Here is an 18611-nt window from a genome sequence, read left to right on the forward strand (position 1 = left end):
AGCATCCAGTGGAAGTGGATCTGGATCTTTATCAGCAGATTCATTGCTAAAAAGTACATTATACTTGGTCATTCAGTTACAATGTTATGCTAAAAAATCCATTAATGATTTCCACGAATGAATATTCTAAATGATTTCAATCTCCATTCTGATGTCTAGTCACGGCATGCACACTTCAAGTATGCACTTGCCAACCGCTGACACTTTTCCGGCGCTGCATAACCTGTTGAATTTTGTACCGCATTAACTTTTAAGAATTGTTACACATAGCAGTCAATAAATAAATAAATGGCTGCATGCACGAGAAAAATCTATACTCATTTCATGCCTGATTATCCATACTCAGTTTAGCGACAATTATTTACATATTAACCGCAATGTCAAAGAAAATTACTCCATCTCTAACTTGATTCACGCCATTGTTCCAACTACGTAACGTTTCAAGCATAACAATAAGGCCGGAAGCATTCACATAGATTCAGAAATATTTTCCAAGTTGACTGCGATTATTATGATATGCTAAAGCATAAAGCGTTTACGCGATTTTTCTTGGTGATTATAGCATCAACGAGCGGAAGAATCTCGATTGTTTTTCACTATAAATAAGAGACAGAATTGTCGAGAATTTATCAGTTGAAACATGAAGTTCCTTCTAGCTGTATTTGTTATCACAGCATTCGTTGCTACTACATTGGCGGTAAGTATTTTTGTTTGCTTTCAAAAAGGCTAACGAGAATTTCTTCATAGCAGCCGTCGTGTAATTCGGCTTTAGAGTGAATAATTTTTTTATAAGAAAGTTTTGAATTTAATGGATAATGAAAAGAAAGCTAATGTATAAAATCGAAATAATAATGAATTGAAATTCTCCGCGAAATTAGGGGCTCGGCGAAAAGTTATACGCGCGTCAGGCGAATGTTGTCCTAGTGCAAGATTTATTGATTTAACATACTTTTCCAATTATCATTTATAAATACGCTTGAACAATATTCGGACGATATTGAGAATACAAAATTGTCTTGCAATTTTAATATTTAAAATGTCATTATTGATAAAAAAAATAGCATCATGGGCCTCCAATGGGACCACCGCCAATGGGAGGATCACCAGGAGGAAATCACGGCGGACCTCCATCAATGGGGGGAATGGGCGGCAGTGGCAACGAAACCAGTTCCAGCTTCGTTCGTCAAAGTAAATTTTCTCTCTCTCGGGGAATAAATCTTTCAAAGTTGACATTTCACGATTGTTCATTTTCTTTTTCAGCCCGAGAAGTACCTCAAATGCCAAAAATGCCGGATATGCCGCAAATGCCACAAATGCCTAAATTTCCATCTCCGTCAAAATGATCACGCCCTTATGTTATTAAACCACTATTATATTATGCACTTTCAGCACATGAATAAAGTTTGAGCAATGACCCATGTAGAATTATTTACTTGACGAATATGACTTGTACCAACAATCCACGTAAAAAGAAATATCTACCTCGTTGCGCGTTTCTTTGGCGCTAATAAAGATTGGAAAAAGCTTCATTAGCTGCCGTGTGTAAGGAAATCCATCCAATCTCGACAATAGTCGACAGCTGACCATATTGAGACTCAAAGCGACAGCAGAGAGAGCAATTTAGCACGCTCGCGACATCGTCTACGACCGATTGCGCGTCGATATATTAACTACTGGCCGACCCTTTGCTTTGTTTTCGCTGTATCCACACGCTCCGTCGATTGTATTGTTCTCGGAGATGAGAATTCTCAGTGTACTTTCTTTGACTTTGTTTTTTTTACCCAGCGTTGCGTTTGAAATGTAATTTTGAACTTCTTTTCGGTAACGACGGGATGTTAATTATGAAAACAACTCTGCTCGAAATGAAATTTACCCTCGAATGAGTTTTATATAATCGCGTCAATTACGACGAGAAATTCGCTAATTTTAATGAACATTCAATGTCGCGTATTTTGCCGGGAATTGTCAAACGGATCGGGAAAGCAAAGGGGATTGCCAGCTGACGTCATTGAACTTGTTTAGTATCGCAATTGAAATGCGATTTCCATTCCGCAGAACAACGACTCGCCACTCGAAGCCTGAAACAATCAAACAATAACCGCTGAAAACAAACACGCCGAGGGTATTTGCGCTGGCTGCCGCGAGCGACAGACAGGCGGATATCTCGAGAAACACTTTGGCACGCGGATGAAAAAGGTCGGGTAATGGGAGGGAAACGAGCACGAGCGTCCATTCGTCCATTAATAACGCGATTGCCAGAGAGAGGGTGTGTGTATGAGAGGGAGCGAGAGGTGTTAGAGTCGAAGGACTTCATTACTGGCTGTCGCGCACAGCATTTCCTGACATTTCGGTGCACGAGAAAATTGATTGTTCTGCCGCCGGGACTTTGCCTAATCGACTGGCTGCATATGACCTCGCTCGTCGCAGCTTTTCGATTTGCGATGAAACGGCGAATGATGGAATTGCGCCGACACAGCAACGCCAATAGCGCCGCGTGACCGTGTGTGCGCGAGTACAAAAGACACAGCTGCGGCTACGAAAACAACGGAGACGAGACGCGCGCGCTCTTTTTCTCGCGCTCGTTCGTTTCGGATAAAAGCGGCTCGACGTCGTCGTGGCGTCGTCTTCATTCACGAGCATCGTCATGAAGTTTGCGTACCTGCCGGCGTTCCAGCTCGTCCTGCTGCTGCTCGTCTTCGAGGTACGCTTAACAGTCGAAGCGCGCGTAACGCGGCTTTGTATCTCTCGGCCCTCTCTGACCGGCGAGTTTCACGGTCGACGGGCCGTGCAGCGTTTGATTACCGTGCAAGCCGGCTTTGATTTCCCAAGCCCGTCCCCGATGCCTTTTTGCCACCCGCTTGGCTTTCGCAAAGTTAGCAACACTCTCGATACGAGAGTATCATTGCAGTGCAGTTTCGCTTTGAGCTTGCTTCGCTCCAACGCTCACGGCCAAAATATTTTTACTCTTGCAACGAGTCGCTACGATCCAGCCGAGTTAATTCTAAATTTACATGCGTCGAAAGGCGTCAGCGCGAAGCGAGATTGAGAATGCGGACGCGGACGCACACCACGTCCGATCCAAGCCCGAAGGGAACGTGGGAGAGGAGATAACGAAACATTCACAGCAAGCTGCCACCGCGCACCGTCCGAATTGTCCACCAGAGGTTGCTGAGCGACCACCGCCGCCATCGCCTTATCACGGGCAGAGACCACCACATGGTCATGGCCAGCGACCACCACATCATAAACCGCAATCCAATGAAGAGTCCAGCGAAGAATCCAGTAAATCTGATGATCGTCAATATCTTATCTGAGGATCGCTATTAGGTCTTATATCTTTGATATGTTGTTGGCGGTAATGTTCGGAGTGCTGATTTATTTTTTAATAGAGCATTCGTGTATTTCAGTTGAAGAAGTGATAAGGTGGAGGCTTGGTCTAAGAAGTCTAAGTCGATTGGATGTTGCTGCATTTAATGCGTCGTTCTACTGTAGTCTAAATCTTCGGGTTTATTGTAAATTATATTATTATTGCAGAACATTGCTCGCCTCAATTTTATTTACCTACTACCTCAAAACGCATGACTATCATTCATCGCAATATCGATGACACCTAATAAACGTTATACCTCGCACAAGTATCGCGTATCAGGATAATTCCACGTTCGTCGAACATTTAAGAATGGCCGAAATATAATCAGCAATATATTCAGGCGGCGCACCTCATAGAGCTGTTTACCATCGGGATGGGCGAGCGAGACTCTCGCGCCAATAAATCCATAAAGATACCCCCGCGCGGAAGAGTTTGCAGTGTGTCAGATTTCCCCGAAGAACGCGCGCGCCAAGCCAAGCTCTGTTTGCTCCGCTCTGACCACGAGAGTACACAAATCGCTATTGGATTTCCCCCTTGGCATTCCTCTTCGCGCACTCGCCGCGTGGCCCGCTACGGAGCAGAAATACGCGGAGTCAGTGCGGCTGATTTTTCAGTTTGCAGTGTTAACAAAAACGAGCCGTGAAACGAACGATCAAAGCGTTTCTGGACTTTCGCTGCTGCAGGAAGGCGCAAATAAATGAAATTTGGATCTGTTTGCGATGTTTTCGAGAAAACTGGAGAACAGCGAGTTTCATAATTCGAGCGGAAACTGAGAATAGCTTGTAACAGTTTCATAAGTTTACTTACGTATTCGCATCCAGAATAGTTTCGCCGTGTTCCGCTTTAGAAATGCATTACTATTAGTTTTATTCTAACGCAAGTTAAATCGTTTAAATCGATAATTCTAACAGATAATAGAAGATGATTTAATTGTCATTCGTTGATGCTCAAACGCCCGATTAACAACACAATGTAATCGTAAAAATCGAAACACCCTTTGTATGCGCTAATGTAAACAATTCTGTACTTTTAGTGCGTAATCTGCGTGAATGCGCGGGCTACGATGCAGACAGCGCCTTGTGGCCATCGAGTCGTCTGCAGGTAAGGATAGCACGAGCTCCTCTTCCATTTTTAAGAAAAAAAAGCAAAACTCCATTTCATTAAATGACGCTCGAATTCCCACTAGACGCTGCTTTGTAAAAACCATTCAGATGGCCGTGTCGCAACGACTGCTGCCCCTCAGATGTGTCATATGCAGGGCAAAGATCTTACGACTGAAACAGACTTTAATCCCACGAGACGTACGTAATGTATTATCTATCCCTTGCTTGTATAAGAAGGAGAATGCTTTTTTTATTTAAATAAACGACTGTCGACGCAGTACTCGATGTCGGGCAAGTCGTGGATGTTGCCACAGAGTGCTTCGGAATACAACATGGGCGCGGGTGTACCTGTTGGCATTGCTGGGCCTGGTGGCAGGTGGACCTCTGGCAATGTGCCAGCCTCGGCGTCGCTTTATTCTATGACTAGTGGATCCTCCTCTATATCCGGTTGGTATTCTGTTTTTTTAAATGTAAGTGATTTGCGATTTGATAAGTATAGGTGTCAGTAGAAAAAATCGAGTCTAGTGCGACACAAATTTTCAGCCAACTCCATTGTGGTTTAATTTCGTCCGTTTTAAGACAGCAAAATAGTCAAAGTTTTATTATATCAGATAATAGTAACGGTAAAATATTGACTTCTAATTTTTTTTATTTCAAGTAGAAAAATCCGTGTCCGAGCAGACATCAGTGAAAACAACCAAACAACAATTTGTAAAAACAGAAGCATGTGAACATACACGACTAAATACAAATTTGAAATATTCTAGGCGTGTCTTCCGTATCGTCGGCAACATCCTCGTCGACGAATAGCAGCGGTAGCAGTTCAAGTAGCAGCTCGAGTCTGGGCAAACCATCAAAAGTGCGGCAGCCAGCTGGCGCGTCTTTTCGGAAAACCCAGACTCAATCGATGAAATTGCGCATCCAGGTAACGATTTTGTTCCGATATTCTCCACCTACTTTCGTTAATACAGTTAACGCCGGAGTAAAAAAACAGACAATATTCTCGCTGGAAAAGAGACAAGAAAGTTCATTTTCTCGCTGGATAAAAAAGTACGAATGTGCGCGTTATGCATAAAGATTGGCTGCGGACTAGGCGAAGGCAATATTAAATTGACCGGGATTGCTATATTTTTCTTTTGCTGCGCAGGAATACCAAGATCCGATACAGCCGGCGCCAGAGGAGGAGGAGGTGTCGAGGGATAACCGAAGACTGCCGCCGATCAAGGAGTTTCAGAGGGATTACAAAATTGGAAAGGCTTCGACTAGGTTACGGTAAGGAATATTAAATACAATTTTTTTTTGTTTTCTATTTTTCAAAAGAAACGCTTTGTAGATTCTGCTAGAGTTTTTTTTAATTCCACCCCTGAACGTGAGTAGTACAGCAGAACGCCTAGTCAGACAAGTCCTTCGACTAATTCGTTTTGAAAAATTATAGATGCGCACAGAAAATCGTCACACAACTGGAAAAATCGCCGCCTCGAGCCCCACAACCAAGCACGTCGAAGCTCTCGGTGAAACCGTCGTCGGCGGCATCGACGAATCCCAGCAAATCGGTATCCACCTCGGCGACGACGTCGACGTCGAACGGCACGACGACAAAACGCACAGGCACAACTCCGAAGCCATTGACCGCCGCACAAGAGGTACAGAAGACAAAGAAGGAGAAGGAACGAGCGAAAGAGCTGGAGAAAGCGGAAAAGGCCAGACTGAAGGAGGAGGAGAAAGCGGAGAAAGCGAGACAGAAGGAGGCGAAGAAGCTTGCGAAAGAGGAGAAAAAACGCGCCAAAAAGGAAGCTAAAGCGCGCAAGCGTGAAGCCGAGGAAGCTCTACTCAGGGATAAGTGAGCAGTCGAGTGAACGGAAAAGTTCGAAATTTCCCATATCAGAAAAAAGAAAAAAAACACGAAAAAAAAAATAAAACAAAAACAGATCTGTTTCATTTGCTTTCGCGTGAGCGCGCTTTCCGTCAATTCTATTACACTTTACAACACGTACACATCGACAGCGGATAATCAAAACTAACTGGATATATAAATATCGTTTGTCAGTCCCCTGACTCCCTACTATACGTGTAGATACTATGTAAATAATTGTAGATGAACTTTAGATGATTCTCGCGGGAAAGCTGCCAATAATAATTATTTAGCAAAGGGAGTTCTTCCTTTATTATTATTTTTTTCGTTTGATTAAACACTTTTACGTAATGGTTTTCACTATTCATTGCGCCTGAAAAATTGTTTTGGAAAATCACTTTGAGTAAGTCTATTTGTTGGACGCGATATAATAATTATACACAAGCCTGTAGAATTTGCAATATGTTATTTGCAAACGAAAATCAATTCAACAAAGAATACGTTTTTCCAAATAATTGTTTGGCGCAGTGTAGCAGCTTTCTATTTTCGCGAGTATCACATGCAGTCGCTATGTAAGCCTAATTTACAATATGAAAATTCTCTTTTACTATTAAAAGAACAACTATAAACTAAACTCTAAATAATAAGATTCATTTCGGAGCTAATGAATGAAAATTATTAGTCCGAAACTAACAAAAACTCCAACAAAAAACTAACTGTAGAATAACTAAAAGCATTTGAAAAGTTACAATAAAAACAATTAAGCAACAAAAAAAATTAACATGTAACGTTGAATTTTAAAAGAAATAAAAACCAGCGCAGTTTTCTTACACTTATTTAAAAAAAAAGATGTATCGACTTATATAAGCGTAAACTGTTTTCAGCCTAAAAAGAGAAGAAGCGACGCTTCCTCATGTGAATCGGCGACAAATCAAAAGCAATTTTTCGGTTTCGACCCACCCGCTCGTATTGCGCACTTTTTTCTCGTAATATACACCGTCGATTCTCGGAATAGCGACCCCTCTTGCGGAATATTAGTCGTATTTTAATGCTCGATATATGCACATATCATCAATTTACGTAATGAAATAATTAATCGTAAATAATTTGTGTCGTTCTTTCCATCGCTGAATTCGTTGTATAGTCATGAGAATATAGTCAATTATATGAATTTATAAAAAAAAAACAACGCGCCCAAAAATTGGAAAAGGTGCGATCCAACGAATGACAATGAAAGTCATGTAAATAGTTATGTATATCGATTTCGTTAATGAAGATATATATGCGCCAGTCGCTATTCCGTGAGTCGACTCGCAGGAAAACGATCTGAATACGATACGATTAAACTACTCTATCTAGCGATGGAGAAAAAAAAATGACGCGATAGTCGCGGGTGGCCAAAACGCGTGAAAATAACAAATAAAAAAGTATCAACGTCGCGCAACGCTGACGTTGGCGAACATATGAAATACGAAAACGACGCGCACAGGTACACAGACAAAAAGAATTACGTATACATATATAAATATACCCGAACACACGATGTTGGCAATAATTTTAAAACTCGAAGGAATGAGTGTGAGTTTGCATGGTAATTAAAACGCGATGACTTAAAACAGAATCTCACGTATGTGCAGCCACTCGAAGCACTCGCGTCGATTCGACCATTATCGCAGTCGCCAGTACTTCAATTGAAATGCATTTAAATACAAACCCCGAAGAAACCTCATCGCGTTTGTATAATTCGTATAATGTTGACGAATAAAAAAAAGGTGTAAAGGGTTCGTAGGAGTTATTTACAATTAATAGACTAATTATTAAAAAGACATTAGCGAGCTGAGTAAAAAGGCACACAGATATACATTAATATATATTACCCGGAGGGCTAATTTTTAAAAAATCAATTAGCTAACGATTGGGTCGCCGCGAATCCTGGCGCTAATTAATCGTTACCTTAATAATTGTCCTATCCGCAGGCGATCCGACCTAGTTTGTTAAATTTCTTCGTAAGGATTCAACACACACACACACACACACACACACACACACACACACACCCATATATTATCGTTCACGCCACAGCGGCATACGTATCGACACGCAAGATCAATAAAAAATAACAGGAAGAACTTTTCGTTGTCTTTTATGCAGGTTCGAGAGGTAATGGTTGAAATAAAAAAAAAATATATATATATATATACATTACGACACACGTGTTTCGATGTTCGACTACGATGTTGTGATAAATAACGTTGGATATTTCGTTTGTGTTGCAAATTGTTGTGCGAAGTTTCACGCGGATATTTTGTATATCGTATGTTGTCTGGATATACGTGATGCGTTTGGTACGAAGATACGTAATGTCTTCTACGCGATCGTGTAGATGAACATTTTGAAGAGAAGAAGAGAAGTCTTTTTAAAGGGAATTTCGTGTATACGATCGCGTATATATTTTATAATGATCCTCAGTATTATTTATTGTTTTGCGTTTAGAAATAATCGGTCACACGAAGCAGAATAATTGTATGTACAAATTTGATTATTAGTTTAGACTTTTTATAGCTGACTTTTGTACGTTTTTATTTGAAAACAAAAATGATGAAAAAATATTATACAAATCGTTATGTGTTTCGTAGATCTTAGGATTTCTGTCCAAGAGACACGTTCGCGAGGCAAGTAACGTAAACAAATCTACGATTCATACTTGTAGTACTACCCGATTGTTTTCGTAGCTTCATACACACGCATCTATACAGAATTGACACACAAGCTGTATTACCGTGAAGTCATTGCCTATATTGTCATTTAGTTTGTAGACCATGAGACGTAGCTTAGTCGAGACAAAGGTTAGTGACAATTTCACTGATCATCTTATTACAAGGGAAGAAAAATACTGTGCCAATTAATAGATAGTTTTAGAATAAAGAAAAACTTTTTTATTATGATCCCCTCGAAGACAGAAAAACAATAATGAACCGGCACGAAAATGCGATGCACTGAGAAATAAGAGCGAAAAATTTAAAAGACGTTGGTGATACATGTAGCAATCTTAAAATCAATCAAGTTCATTCGCCGAAGCAAGATTTTTATAGTTTTTACATTACTCCTGGTTTCTTTGCAGCAGGTACATATTTTCGACACTGCGCTTTTTCACTTCGCTCGCGTCGCTCGAGCGAAGAACGGCGAGTTGCCCCCTCCCCCTCCACAGTACGACGTAATCAGCCGTGAAAAAGATGAAAGAACAAAAGCATACACACGTGTATAATAAATCACGTTACACGAGAGCTAAAAGAAAAAAACGAAAATTCGTAGTGCGATAACTATTTAGCGGGAAAAGACCGTAGGAACAATGACGAGTAGCTTTGTTCATTTTCTACGCAAGCTTCTATTAGACAATTATATATACAGGCAAAACTTTCAGAGAAGAAGAAAATGAAGAATGTCAAAAGGTAATGCAATTATTTTGCGTTAGACGCTCATACGTTGTAGTTTTTTCTTTTGTCTCGATTGTGTATTGCAACAGTGCGTGATATAGACCTAGAATATCGAAAAATGGCATTAAAATCGAGCTAATTTACCATTTTCCAGTAGTTTTGTTTCAATAAACTCATTAAGCAAAACAGAAAACTTAAGTGGCGCAGCGTATACGGGAATTTTGAGTATATGAATATTTATGTATGAACTTGAAGCGGTGTGCTCGATCTGTAGAACCAGCGGTGGCTATGAAAAATAAAACAAACAAACAAATCAAATAAAACGTTATCATAAATGTTAGATAATCATTTGTTTCTCTATTTTAATTACACCCCTTGTATGTTCCTCTTGAAACCGTATTTTTTTAAGAATGTTTTTACTTGGTACAGTGATCTTTTGTTGTAATAACCAAAAATATGGGACACCATTAAGAATAAAGAGCAATTTGTTAAAATTTATATTGTTTTTAAAAAAGCAATGCTTGAATAAAATAAGGTAATATTCAAGTAACAATTGGTGGATTTTGCAAGCGCAGAAAATAAAGAACACAAAGTCTTCTCTCTGCGAACTTATGTACGTTCGCGACAAAGTTGGAATAGTGTTGCTGAACAATATGTTAACTGAATTTTATGAGTTTCTTTATATTTTATTGGTTTTATTATCATAGACAGTAAACTGCTTGCGATGATAAAACATATTATGAAAAATTCACGAAGTATTTCGGAATTGACTGAACAGCTCGTAGATACTTTACGAGCTTTTTGCTATTATATTATTTTCTTCTTAGCCATTTTACGTGTATTTTATTTTTTACACTTTCGCTTATAAAATAATATCCCTCTTTTTTATGATATGATACAATCAATATATTTAATAGCGAACAAATATTTTTTGATATCGCTATGCTTGCCAGCTTGTAAGTCTAATTATCTAATTATGATATTAAATAAAAATCTTGATCTATCAAAAGTTAACTATTATTTCATGCTTGCGTATGCGCAGTACAGTGCCTTGTACTTTGCAGAGACGGTTTTTGGTTTCCTTACTTAATCCAGCACAAGCAAGCCAGCAGCAAACTCCAAACACGTCTCCTTTTGCTTTGTAAGTTGTTTTTACACAAAAACAATGGGAAACAGCGCGGATAAAGTGGAGGCCAAGCCGGCTCCAGAGAAAACGGAGAAAAAACCCTTGAAGCCCTGCTGTGCTTGTCTCGAAACAAAGAAAGTTCGAGACGAGTGGTATGTTTGATTATATTTTGAGGTTATACCCAATGTTAATATTGCAAATATTGAGTTATTGTTTGTTTGTCAACTATGTTTGTCATTTTTCAGAAAAAAATAGAGCAAATCATGATCTGATAGTTATGAGATAAATGTTGTTTCAAGTTTTCATTTTTATAAATTCCAAAAAAACAGTACGACTATATCGCTCAATTATTGCACAATCTGAACTAAAATTATTGTTTTGAATGAGTTTTTCTGATATTTTTATGAGTTTTATTTAATATTAAAGTAAAACACTTTCGATTATCTTAAAATTTTTATTTGTTATTTCTATTTATTTATTATTTATTATGATGGTGAGTTAAATTTCAAGGTCAAATATTTCTAATTCCAGTATAGTCAATAAAGGTGAAGCTGAGTGTGGGCATCTTATAGAAGCTCACAAAGCATGTATGAGATACTTAGGATTTAATATTTAGACGAAAAAATGATGGATCTCAAAATGGTATGTCATGAGTTAAATGTGAATACTTGAAAAAAAGAATTAATATGAGCTCAGTACCTTAATTACTATTAAGTTCACCTTTTTACGTTAGAAAATGTAAATAAATAAATGATTAAGCTATTGAATATGTATTTATCATTTTTGCTCCAAGATGAATAAAAGATGTTTATATCAAGTGTTTTTTAGCCAAAAATAAAATTGATAATTACTTAAATAAGATATTATTTTATTAAATTTCCATTTAATGAGACAAAATAAGAAAAAAATTATTTTGATCAAAAAATTCAATGCTACAATAGGATTTCTAACAAAGCTTATATTTCATTTCAATAGATGTATAATGTTTGTAGCGCTTAGTACAATTCAAAAATTTGTCATTAGATAACAAAACGCTTCTCCTGAAATATGCAGCAACAATTCCTTTGTTTACAGCTGTGCATCATATATTCCAAAGCATTAAACTTAACACGATTTTTGTTATAATATTACCTTTATTACTACTCACTGTTATTTAGTTTTGTTACAAGAATACTTTGCTATTGTAATGAACATAGGAATATTGTATAATTAGTTCATCTTATTTTCTCATAGAGTTTATAAGAAAATCAATGAAACAATAAATAAATGGACTTTTTTTTCAGTTTTATTAGTACTTACGTGCTAGGCTTTTTAGCCTTAAGTCAATTCAGTAAGTAAATATGTTTATTTGTTTTTAATAGTATGAAAGTAGTTGTACTTTATATATTTATATATCTTCCAGTGGTATTTAAGATTTAATGAAGTAGTGCAGGCATATCTATTTGCATTAGGTGTGGAAATATGAGGCACTACTCTTATAAAATCAATAAAAACATTTAAAGAAGTAAAATGCATATGTATAAGCTATACTTATTCCTATCGAATCACTAAATTGACGAAAAATTGACTAGTTGACTAGATGCTTTTTGTGACATCTTATTCATTTTCATTTTGTAAAAACTGATTGCATATTCACAATTGCATAATTTTTATTCACATTTCCAATCCTAATGCAGAGATTTAGTTAAAGAGTTGACAAATGGATTTGTTGATTGGTACATTCGATGAAAACTCCAGCATAATTATTTGGATTAAAATGATGGCCTTGAGAGCACAGTCGTTTTAAGTGACAAATACTCAAAAGCTTTAGAATTTTAGAGGGACTATTGATGAACAAAATTATATATTCAAGCTCAAGTTACACAATATATTTTACATCTTTTATTTTAGTCTTGAGCTTTCCCTTTTCTTTTTGAGTCCCTCTGTAATTCACATATATCACGAGCTTAAGAATTAAATTCGATAAATTCGTCGCCTTAACTTTAAGAACTTACGATTATAACATTGGTGTCGCAGATTAACTTTCACGTATTGAGTTACCCTCCAATGTCAATGTTTTTTTAAATCTTTATATTAATAAGATGGTTTGCAATGTAAGAATAACATTTATTAACGCTATTGTAGCGCAAGGCTTCTTTGTTTTAACTAAAATTATTTTATATTCATATAACTTTGAGTACTATGGGAGGAATAGAAATAAGTTGAAAATAGTTCTCTCTCCAGGTAAAATCTGTCGTTTCCGTTAATAAATCTCACCTATCTAGAGGGATCCTTAGGGATTCTAGCATCTTACTTTGCTATATAAAAAAGGTACAATATGGTAAATTAGTAAAGTTAATCTAAAAAAGAGAAACTTAAAATAATTCGATTTTTAACCTGATATTGTATTTCTGTATCAATAGTACCTAATACTGCAACTATCTGATATTGTCTAGCTTTCATTGCAGCAGTAGATATTCTGACAAGTCTCATTGCACTTGATGCAGTACTGGTATTATTGAATTGTGCCATTTGAGCTGGACTGTGACTTGGATCTAGTACTAACATTATTATTGAGCCATCCCTCAGTTGTTCCACTCCCATTATAGTTCGACTGTGACCTGTAAGACATTCAATGTATTCAAAATTATAATTCAAAGAGCGAAATATATGAAGAAAATGATGTATATACCTTGATGCTGGAGATAAAGGGGTGGTTTAAAATCATCATCTCGTTGAAAATATCGTAATACCCACTTAAACATCTCTGGATGACTGCCATCAGAACTCGTAGGTCTGTGAAAATCCACAAGCTGGCATCTGTAAAAATTTGAATTTAAATTAAAAATACAATTAAAGGAAAACAAGAGGTAATACAGTATTTTAATTACCTAATTCTTAAACTTGATAAAAGCGTTACAACCTCAGTAGCACCAATCCATTTTCTAGTATTAACTAATTTGGCTCCGAGCTGTTCAGCACCTTGAATATCAAAACCTTGTGCCCAGGCCCACTCAATCATCTTCTGAAGTCTAGATATTGAAGGCATTGAACTTCGTTGAGGATTTTCACTTTGACTATTATTACCTACTCCAGAGCTCCAGGCTCTGTAGATTAACTCATTGTATCCTGTATGTTGGAGAAGCGACGACAGCATCATTTGCATATTTCTATATCCACAACCCCAACCTTTATCACCATAAGTCACTGCATAATGGTCTACTGTTGAACACATCCAGGTATTCAATACATTACTGCTGCCTTGACTAACTGCTCGTACTTTAGGGACCAGCCCTGAAAATTTTTTGACTGTTTAGCCAAAATAAGGTAGATTCGATTATTAATATTGTGCAACAAAATAACAAACAAAAAAAAGAAAGAAAGGGATGCAACTACACTAGTGACCAAGATTTTGTAGATTACCTCTCGTACAAGAACTACCGTCGTCAATACCACTACTCTCTGCAGCTCTCAACTCGATTTGCTTTTCGTAGTAATCCGCTACAGACATTTCGCCAGCATACACAGCCCGCTGCATATTGGTGACGCTTTGTTCTCTAAAATTACCCTGATTGTCCATGCCATATTGCGCCTGAAGCATAGCAAATTCTCTTTGTTCTCTCAGCTTTCTCACTTCTTTCTCTCGCCTTTCCATATCGCGCGCAAGAAGTCTGTCGGTTGATGCGTCGGGAGTTATTGGCGAGGGCGTGCTCTTTTTGCTGAAATGCTCTTCTATGTGTGCAGTGAGCTCTTCATTGTTTTTAAACAAAGTACTCAGGCAAACTGGACATGAGGGAGTCTCTCCACCGCTAGTTGCTATGTCAGAATAAGGAGATACTGCTGCTTTAGCTGGACTGTAAATGTTAAATGCTGTATGTTACAATTGCTACCACTGAAACTAAAAAAGTATATTACCTTAATATATCTTTGTGTTCTATGTTCACATGTAGTTCTAAATCAGATGAATTAGGAAACGAGGTGACACAGAACGGGCAATTGAAAGTACTATCTCTGGTTGGAGGAGAGCCTGGGGGTATTGATGGTGATGTTAGATCAAAATGTTGGCGGTTGATATGTTCTTCCAGTTTTGAAGGACTGTCTGAACTATAAGGGCACATTGGACATTCTTGTACTGGAAGCTTGGGAGTTGCATGAGTGCGCAGTTGCAGATTCAGGCTGGAGCGTAATGGAGAACCATGACCTGCTGTGCTTTCTGGAACTAATGGTTTCTTATGTTCAATAAATGACCTCAAAATTATTTTCTCAACTATTTCTCTTCTTTTGTTAAATAAAAAATTATTTGCAAGTAAGTTTAGCTTCCCCTGTTACAATAGTTATTTAACCTCCACATTAAATAAATTACACTAAACACAATCAACTCACCATTATTTACATGACTAGCATTGTTGTTGTTATTGTTATTATTAACCAACGAGCCACTAGCAGATGCTGCAGCCTCATCCTTCATCGTTGAGGAACAAGGTGGAGTGGACCAACCGTTTTGTTGGAAGTAAGTCGATCCTTTGGACGATTCGCCTTGCAACCTTGATTTTCCTCGATGATGTTGGTGATAATGATGATGATGGTCTTGGATGCTGTCGTCGTCGATGAAAGCCATCATGTCTGACTCGTCTGGCGTGCTGGAAACACTCAGGCACCCTAGTTATGTGACTTCTCTTTTGTTGTCATTGTTTTTCTATCAAGATAACGTGTATTGCAGGCAAGATGACTTACGATTTACGACGTTTTTTCCAACGAGAATTTACTTTCACGAAATTTGTCCTCAACATTTTGTTTGTATTCCTTGATGATATAAATCGCGAATGATAAAGGGCGAACAGCGCCGTTGGGATTTGAACGCGCACGAGACACAAAGGGAAACAGAGTAAAGTGTAGCAACAGCTGACAGACGATCTCGCGCGCTTTTTAGCGCGCGGCGATTTTTCAGAAGCTGGCGCCACCTGCCACCTCACTTGAAATAAATCCTTTTCACATAATTGCTCAACCCAACATTCGCGATTTTCCTCTGCCTATTTATAAATTTGACGATGCAATAGTTTATTTCTCGAATGTCCAGAAACGAGTGTTTATCGTTTATTGTAGATAGCCGCGGCAAGAATTCAAGAATTATCAGTTTGCGCTTTGCAGCGCAGAAGCCCCCAAGGCTACGCGTCTTGGCAACTTTTCAAGCTCTTTTACGGTGCGACCATTACCCCGCGACCTCAGCTTCACGACTTTATAACTCATTTTGAGTTGTATAACTTTCTCTCTCTCTCTCACTCTCACCCTCGCACTATACGCGTTTCATATTGCACTACGTCCGATCGTAATTCTGGAAAGTTGTAGTTTGCCAGAGGGTTTGCGCGATATGAAAGACGCGTTAATTACTCGGTGCTGATTAGCGTAACGAAATGAGTTTAGAGCAAACAATCAAAATTCGGTTTGGATTATTTTTCTAATAAACCGTTTATATGTACTTCCCGCGCGAATTAATCTACACTTTGCATGAATATCGAGATGCAAATATCTGTAATACTCTCTTATGAAGGCATACTCTTCCATATCCGATAACCAACATTTCGTCACTTTTATTTTTAATTGCCTCTAGCGAACAAAAAAACACCCACTTAGCGGAACAACTAAAAATGAAAAAAAAAATGGCATAAGCATTCAAGCAGCGAGAGTAAAGAGAAACGAGCGCTTTGGTAAGTCCAAAAGAAAAAATGCCCCGTATGACCATAGCGAGTAGAAGGACTCACCTGGGTGTGAGGTAATCGAGATGGGCGCTATTGACGTGCAACAGCATCTCCGCGGGTGAGACCTCGTCGAGGTCGCAGAACGGACAATTGGCCGCGCCTTTCAGGTGGTAGAGCGCCATGTGGGAGCGCATCTCCTCGTCGTTGAAACCCTCTCGGCCGCATATCTCGCACGTGTAGTTCATCTCCGGCGTCTTCGCCGACGCCATGTTGTACATCCTGCAACCAGCGATCGAGTTGATCGACGATCTCCGACGAAATCCTCCCACGGCGGAGGATGTCAAATTTGACTGTCGCTTCGGCAAAATTAGAGTTCGGCGCTCTGTGTCCCTGAAGGCTTCGTGTGATATCTCCGATCGGGCGTGCGTGTGTTCATTTAATAATGTCGCCCATAATTCGTCTGATAAAGCGCAGCATCGATGAACGTCACTCGCAGAATCGAGTTGATCTCGCTCATTACCACGACTCCAGGACACAAAATATAACAAACGAAGGAGAACAGAGTTCCCGCGGTAGTTCATTCGCCCCAATCAAAACAGCTTTACTCGGTTGTACGAAAATACACTTGTCGCAAGTGTATCCGAGCTTTTTTCAGTGGTAGTCGCGCGACGGTAATAGAAAGCGCGCTCGATCAATTCGACGCGCTGCCGGTTATTATGCCGATTAAACCTGCGGTATACACAGTCGACTAACCGACGCGACGGCCTTGTTACAGTTTCCAGTGGCGTCGGGATAAGAGTGATGGGTTGGTGACGAACACGATTGATTGCAATAATTGGTGAGTAAATTTGTCGTGATTTGCTTTTTACGGACGAGGGCGAAAGCTATCTTTCTTCGATCGGATTAAATCGACTGGTAACATTCGAAATTACGACGATACATAAGAATCAATTGGAGAGCACGTAACCGTAAAAGCTTGAGCGGAATTGAATCCATCAATATTGTCTTGGAAAAACTATATTGTAAGAGGAAGAGCGCGTGAGCACAGCACACGTTGTCGACGGATGAGTTTTAGGGTTATATACTTTCCTCGGCGCTGCGTGCCCCAACGACCACCGTCGAGTCAAGTACGTGCACCTTCATAAATGAACTCTAATGCTGATTAACGTAATTGTCCTTGATACGCGAACTCTCACGAGCGACGACGACGAATTGAATTTTACTGCAAGATCCCCGCTCCCCACTCCTTTGCAGTGTCGTATAACCCCCAACGTCACACATCACAACAACAACCTTCTGCTCCGAAAAATGCACACTTCCGCGCCCACACGCAAACGCACACACGGCTGAGAGAATCGCGCTATCGACGAAGTGATTTGTTGCTCATCCACGCTCTTGCACACAATACCAACATCGGAGACAGAGGGTGCAGTGGTGTCCCTACTGAGCGACACCCTCCAGGATGCTGTCCCTCCACGGCAACTAGGCCACCTCGCACGTTCGACCCATCTTTCGGTCTTGTTTTCCTTTTTTTTTTTTTTTTTCTTTTTCCTTTTTCGTCTTTTCATCAACGGGCTCCAGCTTCTGGCGATGGCGACGACGCGGGCGCCACCGCGAGACTGTCTAACCACCCTACCGTTCGTCGTCACGATACGACTATATTCACGCTCGCGTTGAGGATGGCAAACGCAAAGGGTCAGCTGTGCGCGCGCAGCTCGCAATGTGCTTTCTGAACGCGCGCGAGTTTTTGCTTGAATTGCGATCGCTGCGTTTGATTTTTATTGTGTTTTTTTCTCGAACTGCAATGAAATTGTCGGAAAAAAAACCATTTGGCGTATTCGAGAAATAATTGACGACGACAGCTTCATGGTAGATCTGATCTTTTTCTCTTTTCCTCCCTCCCTCTCTACCCCCCTCTCTCTCTCTCTCTCTCTCTCTCTGTCGAGAAAAGAAAATGTTACCCTCAATTTGTGCAAGATCGATTGTAATCGAACAAGTCCTTGAATTAGGCGTGAATGAAAACACGGTGAGTCATGAAAATAGCTCATCGC

The 18611-nt window shown here is 39.3% G+C and overlaps 4 protein-coding genes and 1 long non-coding RNA gene across 9 annotated transcripts in view; 4 read left to right on the plus strand and 1 right to left on the minus strand.

Moving 5' to 3' along the window:
- The window catches only part of LOC131667066 (zinc finger CCCH domain-containing protein 18), a 38332-nt gene extending 28076 nt beyond the window's left edge, over positions 1–10256 (plus strand). Inside the window, exons 4-9 of the mRNA XM_058940253.1 lie at positions 4404–4471; positions 4557–4671; positions 4752–4920; positions 5241–5398; positions 5621–5745; positions 5909–10256. Coding sequence (XP_058796236.1) covers positions 4404–4471; positions 4557–4671; positions 4752–4920; positions 5241–5398; positions 5621–5745; positions 5909–6317 — 1044 coding nt within the window. The 3' untranslated portion in view covers positions 6318–10256. The remainder of the gene's footprint in view (positions 1–4403; positions 4472–4556; positions 4672–4751; positions 4921–5240; positions 5399–5620; positions 5746–5908) is intronic.
- On the plus strand, positions 556–1414 carry LOC131667068 (uncharacterized). Its single transcript, XM_058940256.1, has 3 exons — positions 556–697; positions 1062–1188; positions 1261–1414. Exons 1-3 carry the CDS (start codon positions 641–643, stop codon positions 1341–1343), a joined length of 267 nt encoding a protein of 88 aa, XP_058796239.1. The 5' UTR covers positions 556–640; the 3' UTR covers positions 1344–1414.
- Positions 2559–3538, plus strand: LOC131667069 (uncharacterized). Its single transcript, XR_009302158.1, has 3 exons — positions 2559–2701; positions 3024–3327; positions 3408–3538. It is a non-coding gene; the product is annotated as an uncharacterized LOC131667069 (long non-coding RNA).
- A 547-nt stretch (positions 10257–10803) lies between the features above and the next one.
- LOC131667039 (cytochrome c oxidase copper chaperone) lies at positions 10804–11724 on the plus strand. The gene is made up of 2 exons (XM_058940211.1): positions 10804–11037; positions 11417–11724. The coding sequence occupies exons 1-2, from the start codon at positions 10925–10927 to the stop codon at positions 11499–11501; spliced, it is 198 nt and encodes a 65-aa protein (XP_058796194.1). The 5' UTR covers positions 10804–10924; the 3' UTR covers positions 11502–11724.
- A 150-nt stretch (positions 11725–11874) lies between these two features.
- On the minus strand, positions 11875–18192 carry LOC131667035 (zinc finger-containing ubiquitin peptidase 1-like). Of its 5 annotated transcripts, none has more exons than XM_058940205.1 (9): positions 17973–18192; positions 16624–16839; positions 15248–15504; positions 14780–15083; positions 14288–14718; positions 13756–14173; positions 13557–13684; positions 13262–13485; positions 11875–13182 (listed from the first exon to the last, which is right to left on the minus strand). In XM_058940205.1, coding segments are annotated over exons 1-9 (2025 nt in total). In that variant the 5' UTR covers positions 17975–18192; the 3' UTR covers positions 11875–13137. The 5 variants fall into 5 exon arrangements, with proteins under 5 accessions (XP_058796188.1, XP_058796189.1, XP_058796187.1 ...); XM_058940206.1 differs by having other exon boundaries at positions 17969–18192; XM_058940204.1 differs by having other exon boundaries at positions 13756–14158; positions 16624–18192.
- Between the last annotated feature and the right edge of the window lie 419 nt (positions 18193–18611).

The sequence above is a fragment of the Phymastichus coffea genome, unplaced genomic scaffold (assembly GCF_024137745.1).
Source record: "Phymastichus coffea isolate CEN01 unplaced genomic scaffold, Cenicafe_Pcof_1.1 PCOF00062, whole genome shotgun sequence".
Taxonomy (NCBI): domain Eukaryota; kingdom Metazoa; phylum Arthropoda; class Insecta; order Hymenoptera; family Eulophidae; genus Phymastichus; species Phymastichus coffea.